This window comes from Apodemus sylvaticus, chromosome 14 (genome assembly GCF_947179515.1).
Source record: "Apodemus sylvaticus chromosome 14, mApoSyl1.1, whole genome shotgun sequence".
NCBI lineage: Eukaryota > Metazoa > Chordata > Mammalia > Rodentia > Muridae > Apodemus > Apodemus sylvaticus.
The window spans coordinates 73,016,978-73,030,906 of record NC_067485.1 but is presented as its reverse complement, the minus strand read 5'-3'; the positions used below and the strand labels follow the sequence as shown (position 1 = coordinate 73,030,906).

At 42.1% G+C, this 13,929-nt stretch overlaps 2 protein-coding genes across 16 annotated transcripts in view; both read right to left on the bottom strand.

Moving 5' to 3' along the window:
• LOC127665125 (ankyrin repeat domain-containing protein 26-like) overlaps nt 1-13,929 on the bottom strand; it is an 870,635-nt gene that overhangs the window by 15,863 nt on the left and 840,843 nt on the right. For all 14 annotated transcript variants that reach the window (XM_052157544.1, XM_052157549.1, XM_052157547.1 and 11 more), the window contains one exon: nt 12,700-12,990. In XM_052157544.1, the coding sequence (XP_052013504.1) occupies nt 12,700-12,990 (291 nt within the window). The remainder of the gene's footprint in view (nt 1-12,699; nt 12,991-13,929) is intronic.
• The window catches only part of LOC127665128 (coiled-coil domain-containing protein 3-like), a 738,150-nt gene that overhangs the window by 314,322 nt on the left and 409,899 nt on the right, over nt 1-13,929 (bottom strand). The gene's annotated exons all lie outside the window — the stretch shown is intronic.

Sequence of the window (13,929 nt, the reverse complement as noted above, 5' to 3'; positions counted from 1 at the left end):
CTTGCCAACCGAATCCAAGAACACATCAAAACGATCATCCACCATGATCAAGTAGGCTTTATCCCGGGAATGCAGGGTTGGTTCAATATAAGGAAATCCATCAATACAATCCACTACATAAACAAACTCAAAGAACAAAACCACATGGTCATTTCATTGGATGCTGAAAAAGCATTTGACAAAATTCAGCATCCCTTCATGCTTAAAGTCTTGGAGAGAACAGGAATTCAAGGCCCATACCTAAACATAGTAAAAGCAATATACAGCAAACCGGTAGCCAGCATCAAACTAAATGGAGAGAAACTTGAAGCAATCCCACTGAAATCAGGGACCAGACAAGGCTGCCCCCTTTCTCCTTATCTTTTCAATATTGTACTTGAGGTATTAGCTCAGGCAATTCGACAACATAAGGAGAGCAAAGGGATACAAATTGGAAATGAAGAAGTCAAACTATCATTATTTGCAGACGACATGATCATCTACCTAAGTGATCCAAAGAACTCCACTAGAGAGCTCCTACAGCTGATAAACAACTTCAGCAAAGTGGCAGGTTATAAAATCAACTCCAGCAAATCAGTGGCCTTCCTATACTCAAAGGATAAGCAGGCTGAGAAAGAAATTAGGGAAATGACCCCCTTCACAATAGCCACAAACAGTATAAAGTATCTTGGGGTGACTCTTACCAAACATATGAAAGATCTGTATGACAAGAACTTCAAGACTCTGAAGAAGGAAATGGAAGAAGACCTCAAAAAATGGGAAAACCTCCCATGCTCATGGATCGGTAGAATCAATATAGTTAAAATGGCCATTTTGCCTAAAGCACTATACAGATTCAATGCAATACCCATCAAAATCCCAACTCAATTCTTCACAGAGTTAGAAAGAGCAATTATCAAATTCATCTGGAACAACAAAAAACCCAGGATAGCTAAAACTATTCTCAGCAACAAAAGAAAATCTGGGGGAATCAGTATCCCTGACCTCAAGCAATACTACAGAGCAATAGTGTTAAAAACTGCATGGTATTGGTACAGTGACAGGCAGGAGGATCAATGGAACAGGATTGAAGATCCAGAAATGAACCCACACACCTATGGCCACTTGATCCTCGACAAAGAGGCTAAAAACATCCAATGGAAAAAAGATAGCTTTTTCAACAAATGGTGCTGGTTCAACTGGAGGTCAGCATGCAGAAGAATGCGAATTGATCCATCCTTGTCTCCTTGTACTAAGCTCAAATCCAAATGGATCAAGGACCTCCACATAAAGCCAGACACTCTGAAGCTAATAGAAAAGAAACTGGGGAAGACCCTTGAGGACATCGGTACAGGGAGAAAGTTTCTGAACAGACCACCAATAGTGTATGCTCTAAGAGCAAGAATGGACAAATGGGACCTCATAAGGTTACAGAGTTTCTGTAAGGCAAAGGACACCATCAAGAGGACAGATCGGCAACCAACAAATTGGGAAAAGATCTTCACCAATCCTACATCAGATAGAGGGCTAATATCCAATATATATAAAGAACTCAAGAAGTTAGACTCCAGAAAACCGAACAACCCTATTAAAAAATGGGGTACAGAGTTAAACAAAGAATTCTCACCTGAAGAACTTCGGATGGCAGAGAAGCATCTTAAAAAATGCTCAACTTCATTAGTCATTAGGGAAATGCAAATCAAAACAACCCTAAGATTTCATCTTACACCAGTCAGAATGGCTAAGATTAAAAATTCAGGAGACAGCAGGTGTTGGAGAGGATGTGGAGAAAGAGGAACACTCCTCCACTGCTGGTGGGGTTGCAAATTGGTACAACCACTCTGGAAATCAGTCTGGCGGTTCCTCCGAAAACTGGGCACATCACTTCCAGAAGATCCTGCTATACCACTCCTGGGCATATATCCAGAGGATTCCCCACCATGTAATAAGGATACATGCTCTACTATGTTCATAGCAGCCCTATTTATAATTGCCAGATGCTGGAAAGAACCCAGGTATCCCTCAACAGAAGAGTGGATGCAAAAAATGTGGTATATCTACACAATGGAGTACTATTCAGCCATTAGAAACAATGAATTCATGAAATTCTTAGGCAAATGGATGGAGCTAGAGAACATCATACTAAGTGAGGTAACCCAGACTCAAAAGGTGAATCATGGTATGCACTCACTAATAAGTGGTTATTAACCTAGAAAACTGGAATACCCAAAACATAATCCACACATCAAATGAGATACAAGAAGAAAGGAGGAGTGGCCCCTGGTTCTGGAAAGACTCAGTGAAACAGTATTCAGCAAAACCAGAACGGGGAAGTGGGAAGGGGTGGGAGGGAGGACAGGGGAAGAGAAGGGGGCTTACAGGACTTTCGGGGAGTGGGGGGGCTAGAAAAGGGGAAATCATTTGAAATGTAAATAAATTATATCTAATAAAAAAAAAGAAAAAAAATGCTCAACTTCATTAGTCATTAGGGAAATGCAAATCAAAACAACCCTGAGATTTCACCTTACACCAGTCAGAATGGCTAAGATTAAAAATTCAGGAGACAGCAGGTGTTGGAGAGGGTGTGGAGAAAGAGGAACACTCCTCCACTGCTGGTGGGGTTGCAAATTGGTACAACCACTCTGGAAATCAGTCTGGCGGTTCCTCCGAAAACTGGGCACCTCACTTCCAGAAGATCCTGCTATACCACTCCTGGGCATATACCCAGAGGATTCCCCACCATGTAATAAGGATACATGCTCTACTATGTTCATAGCAGCCCTATTTATAATTGCCAGATGCTGGAAAGAACCCAGGTATCCCTCAACAGAAGAGTGGATGCAAAAAATGTGGTATATCTACACAATGGAGTACTATTCAGCCATTAGAAACAATGAATTCATGAAATTCTTAGGCAAATGGATGGAGCTGGAGAACATCATACTAAGTGAGGTGACCCAGACTCAAAAGGTGAATCATGGTATGTACTCACTAATAAGTGGATATTAATCTAGAAAACTGGAATACCCAAAACATAATCCACACATCAAATGAGGTACAAGAAGAAAGGAAGAGTGGCCCCTTGTTCTGGAAAGACTCAGTGAAGCAGTATTCGGCAAAACCAGAACAGAAGTGAGAAGGGGTGGGTGGGAGGATGGGGGGAGAGAGGGGGTCTTACGGAACTTTCGGGGAGTGGGGGGCTAGAAAAGGGGGGATCATTTGAAATGTAAATAAAAAATATATCAAATAAAAAAATTAAAAAAAGAAAGTGGAGGCGGCGGCGGCGGTAGCAGTGGCTGCTCCAGCTGAAGGGCCATCAGCAGTGGAACCAAGGCGACACAGGGTCCAGTTAGGCCCTGCGCCCACAACCACTGACCTTCGCTGACCAGCCGGGCAGCAAGCAACTGCGGTTCTGCGGAGCCTTTCGCTGCACGGAAGCCACTTCAGAACTCGGCTGCCCGCCAGTCAGGAGAGTCTCACCGCCATCTTGATCCCGGGCTCCAGAGATCTGTCAGACTGAGGTACACAAACATAATCCTAGGCCCAACACCGCAGGGGTCTGAGCCAGACGGGCGTTGGCCTGCACCCAGGCCCTGGGCTGTTCGAGTGGCCATCGGGGCGCCAACCCAGCCAGGAGTTTTTTTTTTTTTTTTGCCCTGGCCGGTGCACGCGCCGCCATTTTGCCTACAGGAGCCAGAGTGCTCAGGAGGGCAGAGACTGCTAACAAGCGTAGCCTGAGGCTAACAAAACGGGGGTCTAGGCCCCAAAAGGCACAGGACTGACCCCAAGAACTGGGCGGCTTGGTGGGCCATCTATGTGTCAACCAGCCCAGGAGGTTATTAGCACAACAGACTCTCCCGGTGCTTTCGCGGAGCACGGACGCGCACGCCCGCCATCCGGGTCACCTGGCGGACCCAAATAACAGACATAGCCCTAGGGGAACTTTGCTCGGACCTTGGCCTCCCAGGCGTTTGCCTGGACTCAGGGCCCAGGCGACAAGGCTAACCTAGTGTGCGCCAGCCCGGTTGGGGAAATCGGCTGCCCAGCGGAGTGAGCGGAGCACAGGGGAGGTCACAGCAACATTCACCTTCGGAGCTCCCTGGGGGTGCACACGGGTTCCACCTGGTCCACAGACACAATCTGGGGCAAGGCCTCAGGCAGAAGCCCCCAGCTCAACTCTCTCCGCTTCAGATCAGCCTGGGTGGCCGCCACATCTCCAGGTCCCTCAAGAGGCTAGTGGGGGCTTCCGGGCGGCCAGCTGGGAGAAGTCGGTGTGCTCCAATAAATCCTGCGGGCCCCAGCGGGAGCCTTCAGGTGCCTGCTTCGGGATCTGAACAGCCTGGACAACAGCACCCTGTCTATAGGCAGTGCAGAGTGTAAGCTGTGCACCAGAGGCCAACGGGGAAGGGGCAGCTTGCACTGGTGAGTCCAGCACTGACAAGACCAAGTAACACCAGTGAGAGCTAGATGGCAAAAGGCAAACGCAGAAACGTCACTAACAGAAATCAAGGCAATATGGCAACATCTGAACCAAATTCTCCTCTACCAGCAAGTCCTGGATACCCCATCACACCAGTAAAACAAGATTTGGATTTAAAATCACTGGTCATGATGCTGGTACAGGAACACATGAAGGACATTGAGGAGAAAATGGATCAAAAGTTAGAAGCCCTTGCAAGGGAAACACAAAAATCATTGAAAGAAATCCAGGAGAATACAAAAGCCAACAAGGAGGAAATGCAAAAAACACTTAAAGAAATACAGGAGAACTTTGCTCAACAGGCTGAGGTCATGAAAGACGAAACACAAAAATCTCTTAAAGAAATACAGGAGAACTTTGGTCAACAGGCTGAGCTCATGAAAGAGGAAACACAAAAATCTCTTAAAGAATTACAGGAAAACACAAACATGCAAGGGAAGGAGCTAAGCAAAACCATCCAGGATCTAAAATCAGAAGTAGAAACAACTAAGAAAACTCAAAGGGAGACAACTTTGGAGATAGAAAGCCTTGGGAAGAAATCAGGGGACAGAGATGCAAATATCAACAACAGAATACAAGAGATAGAAGAAAGAATCTCAGATGCTGAAGATTCCATAGAAACCATGGACTCAACAGTTAAAGAAAATGCAAAGTGCAAAAAGCTTGTAACCCAAAATATCCAGGAAATCCAGGACACAATGAGAAGACCAAACCTAAGGATTATAGGCATAGATGAGAGTGAAGATTTACAACTTAAAGGGCCAGCAAATATCTTCAATAAAATTATGGAAGAAAACTTCCCTAACCTAAAGAGAGAGATGCCCATGAATATACAAGAAGCCTACAGAACTCCAAACAGACTGGACCAGAACAGAAATACTTCCCGTCACATAATAATCAAAACACCAAATGTTCTAAACAAAGAAAGAATACTAAAGGCAGTAAGAGAAAAAGGCCAAGTAACATATAAAGGAAGACCTATCAGAATCACAGCAGACTTTTCACCTGAGACTATGAAGGCTAGAAGGTCCTGGGCAGATCTCATGCAGACTCTAAGAGAACACAAATGCCAACCAAAACTACTATATCCAGCAAAACTCTCAATCACCATAGATGGAGAAACTAAGATATTTCACGACAAAACCAAGTTCACCCAATATCTATCCACAAACCCAGCCCTAAAAAGGATAATAGGAGGACAACACCAATACAAGGAGGGAAACTCCACCCTGAAAAAAGCAAGATAGTAACCTTTCATCAAACCCAAATAAGTTAAGCAATCAAATTTAAAAAATAACGTCAAAAATGATAGGAAGTAACAATCACTATTCCTTAATATCTCTTAACATCAATGGACTCAATGCCCCAATAAAAAGACACAGACTAACTGACTGGATACGTAAACAGGACCCTACATTTTGCTGCTTACAGGAAACACACCTCAGGGTCAAAGACAAACACTACCTTAGAGTAAAAGGCTGGAAGACAATTTTACAAGCAAATGGTCTCAGGAAACAAGCTGGAGTAGCCATTTTAATATCAGATAAAATTGACTTTCAACCCAAAGTCATCAAAAGAGACTCTGAGGGACACTTCTTGCTGGTCAAAGGAAAAATACAACAAGAAGAACTCTCAATCCTGAACATCTATGCTCCAAATGCAAGGGCACCCTCTTTCATAAAAGAAACTTTATTAAAACTCAAAGCACACATTGCACCTAACACAATAATTGTGGGTGACTTCAACACTGCACTTTCCTCAATGGACCGATCAGGAAAACAGAAACTAAACAAGGACACAATGAAACTAATTGAAGCTTTGGACCAATTAGATTTAACTGATATATATAGAACATTCTATCCTAAAACAAAAGAATATACCTTTTTTTCAGCACCTCATGGTACCTTCTCCAAAATCGACCATATAATTGGTCACAAGACAGACCTCAACAAATATAAAAAGATAGAACTAATCCCATGCCTCCTATCTGATCACTATGGAATAAAAGTGGTCTTCAATAGCAACAGAAACAACAGAAAACCCACAAACACGTGGAGATTGAACAATACTCTACTCAATGACACCTTGGTCAAGGAAGAAATAAAGAAAGAAATTAAAGACTTTTTAGAACACAATGAAAATGAAAACACAACATACCCAAATCTATGGGACACAATGAAAGCAGTGCTAAGAGGAAAACTCATAGCCCTGAGTGCCTCCAAAAAGAAAATGGAGAGAGCATACATTACCAACTTAATGACACACCTGAAAGCCCTAGAACAAAAAGAAGCTATTTCACCCAGGAGGAGTAGAAGGCAGGAAATCATCAAACTCAGGGCCGAAATCAATCAAGTAGAAACAAAGAGAACCATACAAAAAATCAACAAAACTAGGAGCTGGTTCTTTGAGAAAATCAACAAGATAGATAAACCCTTAGCCAGACTGACCACAGGGCACAGAGAAAGTATCCAAATTAACAAACTTAGAAATGAAAAGGGAGACATAACAACGGAAACTGAGGAAATCCAAAAAATCATCAGATCCTACTACAAGAGCCTATACTCAACACAACTGGAGAATCTGGAGGAAATGGACAATTTCCTTGACAGATACCAAATACCAAAATTAAATCAGGACCAACTAGACCATCTAAACAGTCCCATAAAGCCTAAAGAAATAGAAGGAGTCATAGAAAGTCTTCCAACCAAAAAAAGCACAGGACCAGATGGTTTCAGTGCAGAATTCTACCAGACCTTCAAAGAAGAGTTAACACCAATACTCTTCAAACTATTCCACAAAATAGAAACAGAAGGAACACTACCCAATTCCTTCTACGAAGCCACAATTACGCTGATACCAAAGCCACACAAAGATCCAACAAAGAAAGAGAACTTCAGACCAATTTCCCTTATGAACATCGATGCAAAAATACTCAACAAAATTCTTGCCAACCGAATCCAAGAACACATCAAAACGATCATCCACCATGATCAAGTAGGCTTTATCCCGGGAATGCAGGGTTGGTTCAATATACGGAAATCCATCAATACAATCCACTACATAAACAAACTCAAAGAACAAAACCACATGGTCATTTCATTGGATGCTGAAAAAGCATTTGACAAAATTCAGCATCCTTTCATGCTTAAAGTCTTGGAGAGAACAGGAATTCAAGGCCCATACCTAAACATAGTAAAAGCAATATACAGCAAACCGGTAGCCAGCATCAAACTAAACGGAGAGAAACTTGAAGCAATCCCACTGAAATCAGGGACCAGACAAGGCTGCCCCCTTTCTCCTTATCTTTTCAATATTGTACTTGAGGTACTAGCTCGGGCAATTCGACAACATAAGGAGGTCAAAGGGATACAAATTGGAAAGGAGGAAGTCAAACTATCATTATTTGCAGACGACATGATCGTCTACCTAAGTGACCCAAAGAACTCCACTAGAGAGCTCCTACAGCTGATAAACAACTTCAGCAAAGTGGCAGGTTACAAAATCAACTCAAGCAAATCAGTGGCCTTCCTATACTCAAAGGATAAGCAGGCTGAGAAAGAAATTAGGGAAATGACCCCCTTCACAATAGCCACAAACAGTATAAAGTATCTTGGGGTGACTCTTACCAAACATGTGAAAGATCTGTATGGCAAGAACTTCAAGACTCTGAAGAAGGAAATGGAAGAAGACCTCAAAAAATGGGAAAACCTCCCATGCTCATGGATCGGTAGAATCAATATAGTTAAAATGGCCATTTTGCCTAAAGCACTATACAGATTCAATGCAATACCCATCAAAATCCCAACTCAATTCTTCACAGAGTTAGAAAGAGCAATTATCAAATTCATCTGGAACAACAAAAAACCCAGGATAGCTAAAACTATTCTCAGCAACAAAAGAAAATCTGGGGGAATCAGTATCCCTGACCTCAAGCAATACTACAGAGCAATAGTGTTAAAAACTGCATGGTATTGGTACAGTGACAGGCAGGAGGATCAATGGAACAGGATTGAAGATCCAGAAATGAACCCACACACCTATGGCCACTTGATCCTCGACAAAGAGGCTGAAAACATCCAATGGAAAAAAGATAGCCTTTTCAACAAATGGTGCTGGTTCAACTGGAGGTCAGCATGCAGAAGAATGCGAATTGATCCATCCTTGTCTCCTTGTACTAAGCTCAAATCCAAATGGATCAAGGACCTCCACATAAAGCCAGACACTCTGAAGCTAATAGAAAAGTAACTGGGGAAGACCCTTGAGGACATCGGTACAGGGAGAAAGTTTCTGAACAGAACACCAATAGCGTATGCTCTAAGAGCAAGAATTGACAAATGGGACCTCATAAGGTTACAGAGTTTCTGTAAGGCAAAGGACACCATCAAGAGGACAGATCGGCAACCAACAAATTGGGAAAAGATCTTCACCAATCCTACATCAGATAGAGGGCTAATATCCAATATATATAAAGAACTCAAGAAGTTAGACTCCAGAAAACCGAACAACCCTATTAAAAAATGGGGTACAGAGTTAAACAAAGAATTCTCACCTGAAGAACTTCGGATGGCGGAGAAGCATCTTAAAAAATGCTCCACTTCATTAGTCATTAGGGAAATGCAAATCAAAACAACCCTAAGATTTCATCTTACACCAGTCAGAATGGCTAAGATTAAAAATTCAGGAGACAGCAGGTGTTGGAGAGGGTGCGGAGAAAGAGGAACACTCCTCCACTGCTGGTGGGGTTGCAAATTGGTACAACCACTCTGGAAAGCAGTCTGGCGGTTCCTCCGAAAACTGCGCACCTCACTTCCAGAAGATCCTGCTATACCACTCCTGGGCATATACCCAGAGGATTCCCCACCATGTAATAAGGATACATGCTCTACTATGTTCATAGCAGCCCTATTTATAATTGCCAGATGCTGGAAAGAACCCAGGTATCCCTCAACAGAAGAGTGGATACAAAAAATGTGGTATATCTACACAATGGAGTACTATTCAGCCATTAGAAACAATGAATTCATGAAATTCTTAGGCAAATGGATGGAGCTAGAGAACATCATACTAAGTGAGGTAACCCAGACTCAAAAGGTGAATCATGGTATGCACTCACTAATAAGTGGTTATTAACCTAGAAAACTGGAATACCCAAAACATAATCCACACATCAAATGAGATACAAGAAGAAAGCAGGAGTGGTCCCTGGTTCTGGAAAGACTCAGTGAAACAGTATTTGGCAAAACCAGAACGGGGAACTGGGAAGGGGTGGGAGGGAGGACAGGGGAAGAGAAGGGGGCTTACGGGACTTTCGGGGAGTGGGGGGGGCTAGAAAAGGGGAAATCATTTGAAATGTAAATAAATTATATCAAATAAAAAAAAAAGGAAAAAAAAAAAAAAGAAAGTGGAACAATCTTGCATTACAGGAAGGATTGCAAACTTATACAATCAGTTTGGAAACCAATCTGAAATTTCTTCAGAAAATTGGAAATATTTCTTCCTGAAGACTCAGCTAGACCACTCCTGGGCAAATAACCAAAATATGCTCCACTATACTACAAGGGCACTTACTCAACTATGTTCAATGCAGCTATATTACTAATAGCCAGAAACAAACCAGATGTCCCTCAACTGAAGAATGGATACAAAAATGGTATATTTACTCAAGGTATCAAAAATGGGACATTTATTCAGATATTGAAAACAAGGGCATAATAAAAATTTCATTTCCAAATGGATGGAAATAGAAAATATTCTGAGTGAATTAACCCAGACTCAAAAGAACATGCATCGTATGAACTCATTTTTGTTAGCCATAAAGGTCACGATACCAATGATACACCTCAAATAGTGAAAGATGTTAAACAAGAAGGGAGCGTGAGGAAGGAAGAAGAGAGGCTACCATGGAAGGGTAATAACCTGCAGGAGGAAGAAACAGAGCAGCCATGTAAAGGGGCGAAGGAAAAGCAGAGAAGTGGGCTTCTCCAGTTGAACAAGAGCAGCCAAATCAGAACAGAGAAATGGAGTTATCTGTGGGAGGGAGATTCTAACAGCATGGAGGGTAGGCAGTTGTGCAGCATAAACCATACTGCTTAAAGCATACTAAAATATAAGGCTGTGTGTGTGTCTTTCATTCAGGAACATAAGTGGTCTAAGGTGGGAAGGAACCCTGCAATTCATTAAAGTATTTATAATACAATAGCCTACAGTGGGGATATGAAATCAGAAATGGAAATATCCTATAGCCAGGCAAGGCTCTCAGTGGAGGAATTAGGACTTCAACCCACCCACAGCCCTTTTGACTCAAAATCTGTCCTGTTGTACACATGGCTCTAGCGGTATATGTAGTAGAGGATTGCCTAAGGAATCAATGGGAGAAGAGGTCCTTGGTCTTATGAAGGCTTGATAGAGTCCCCAGGGTAGAGAACTTGAGGGAGAGGAGGTGGGAGCAGAGTGGGTGGATGAACACCCTCACAGAAACAGGGGGAGGGAGGATGGAATAGGGAGTTTCTGGGAGGGGGGAAACCAGGAAAGGAGATAACATTTGAAATGTAAGTAAAGAAAATATCCAGTTAAAAGCATAAAAATACCTTTCCTGTCTAAAAGAAATGCAGGGACAAAGGATGAAGCAAAAACTAAGTGAAGGCCCAACTTGAGATCCATCCCATGTCAAAACACCTGTCTCTGACACTATTAGTGATACTCTGTTGTGCTTGCAGGCAGGAGCCCAGTATAACTGTCCTCTGAGAGGCTCCACCCAGCAGCTGACTGAAATAGAAGCAGATACCTACATCCAAACACTGGATGAAGTTCCAGGACCCTTACGGAAAAGTTGGAGGAAGAATAGAGCCCTACATGGGATAGGAATTCTACAGGAACTCTTAGAGAGTCAACTAACCTGGACTCTTAGGAGCTCTCAGAGACTGAATCAACAACAAAAGAGCATACATTGGCTGGACTAAGGCTCCTGGCACATATAAACCTGTGTGGTTCAGTCTACAGTGGGTCACCCAACAACTAGAGCAGAGGCTGTTGCCTAAAGTTATTGTCTGTCTGTGAAATCCATTCCACAAAAGGGCTCCCTTGCCTAGCCTCAGTGGGAGAGGATGCACCTAACCTTCCAGAGATTCACAGCACCAGGGTAAGGGAATATGCCCAGGGCCCCAGCATCTCAGAGGAGAAAGGGAAGGGAGATAATGAGATGGATTCTGTTAGGGGGCACCTGGAGCGGCAACACTTGGGATATGATTAAATACAAACATCATATAAATGTAAAAAATAAAATAATATTTGGTTTCAATACCCTATGCAATAAATAATTACCTTTTTAATGAAACAGGTTTCTCTTTGTTTATCCTGGCTATCGTATGTCTGTTTGATCCTATGTCCTCAAATTCACAGAGATCTACATGCCTCTGTCTCCTGTGTACTAGGGTTAATAAATAAGTTTTACCTGCACCACCACTGGCAGGTAAAACTTATTTTTAAAATGAAAATTCTATTATACAGTTAAAGACTAAGGCCTTGTACATACTAAGAAACTACTTGATCATGAAAGTAATCATATGAATACAAAAGTTTCTACTAAATAATGAACTTTACGAACAATATAATGTCTGTATACAGTTAAATTTTCTGCAAGCATCTATACTTTGCCAAGCCATCCTAAAAAATTAGATGATTTTTTTGTTTGTTATTTTTTAATATAGGGTTTCTCTGTATAGCCCTGACTATCCTGGAACTCACTCTGCAGACCAGGCTGGCCTCAAACTCAGAAATCTGCCTCCCTCTGCCTCCCAAGTGTTGGAATTAAAGGCATGTGCCACCACCTCCTGGCCTAGATGATTCTTTAAAACATTTTTAATTAGATATTTTCTTTATTTACATTTTAAATGCTATCCCCTTTCCTTGTATCCCCATCAAAAAAAAAAAAGCCCTATCCCATGCTCTCTTCCCCTGCTCACCAACCCACCCACTCCCACTTCCCTGTCCTGGTATTCCCCTACACTGAGACATCAAGCCTTCTCAGGACCAAGAGCATCTCACTGATGTCTGATATTTTCTTAGGAATTATGTTTACTTAATAGTGTAAACAATAATTTTAAACCGAATATGTAGATGACTTATTTTGACAAGTCTGTAAAACAAATTGCTGTAAATGAAGAAAAAACTTTCATGGAAAATGTACATTGAAAATACAGCTCACCACGTAAAAAAGCACACTGAAAGATAACTATATTAACCTGTGAAATTGCAGAGATTTTTTCCAAATTTTCCTCTAGTTGCAGTCTGGATTTTTCTTCAATCTCTTGCTTTAACATTTCTGCCTCTCTGCGGTCTATCATATTCATTGATCTGTGACTTTCAAGGATTAATAATTCCTGTTTGAGCTTCTCCTCTCTATCTTCAGGCATTTTGCATTTCTCCTGGATGTCTGTCACAGCTAAGAAGTTCTGTTGCAGAGACTGGGATTTGTTTTCAAGCCCCTCATAGTTCAATAACACTTGGTTTAGCTTTCTTGTGGCAAGATCAATCTGCATCAAGAAATTAATACTGCTTATAGATGAAAAAGTTGACAGGAAATAATTTTTATTTTTTATTTTTTATTTTCTATATTCTTTGTTTACATTCCAAATGATTTCCCCTTTCCCGCTTCCCTCCTCCCCATAAGTCCCATAAGCCCTCTTCCCTCCACCTATTTCCCAATCAACCCCTCCCACTTCTCTGACCTGGTAATCCCCTACATTGCTGCATCAAGCCTTGATAGGAAATAAATTTAAGACTTAAACCATTATCAGGAGAGAAAGTGAACTTCAAAGTTGAAGAATGTACTTGCCTCCAAACTTGGCAAAGTAAGTTTGATCCCCAGAACCCACATGGCAGGAAGGAGGGAACTCATTCCCACTTGTTCTCCTCTCCTTTCACATGCAAGCCATTATACATGCATGCCATAACATGTGTATGCAAACCTGTATACCCTGAGAGAATAATGTATTCACTATTCTTTTAAGAATAAGCTTTGATTAAAACACAGTTTAGTCAAGCTCTGTAATACTGAAATATGAACAGCTTCATTTTCAGTCTTCTCCTGGGTAAAATAAATGTGTCTTTTCAATATAAAAAATTTGAGAAAAGGAGCATGCCATGGTTGTCTCTGGAGGGGTGCCACCAGAGCCTTACAAATACAGAGGCAGATGCTACCAACCAACTATTGGACTGGGCACAGGGTCCCCAATGTTGGACCTGAAGGATGGTCCAGAGGAGCTGAAGGGGTTTACAGCACCATGGGAAGAACAATGATTTTGGCCACCCAGATGCCCCAAGACTCCCAGGGACTGAACCATCAACCAAGGGACACACAAGGTTCCAGCAAAAAATGTGGCAGAGGAAGGCCTTGTTGGGCATCAGTGAGAGGAATGGTCCTTGGTCATGTAAAGATTCAACAGAGACTCCAACAAAGGGAAACTGAGGGA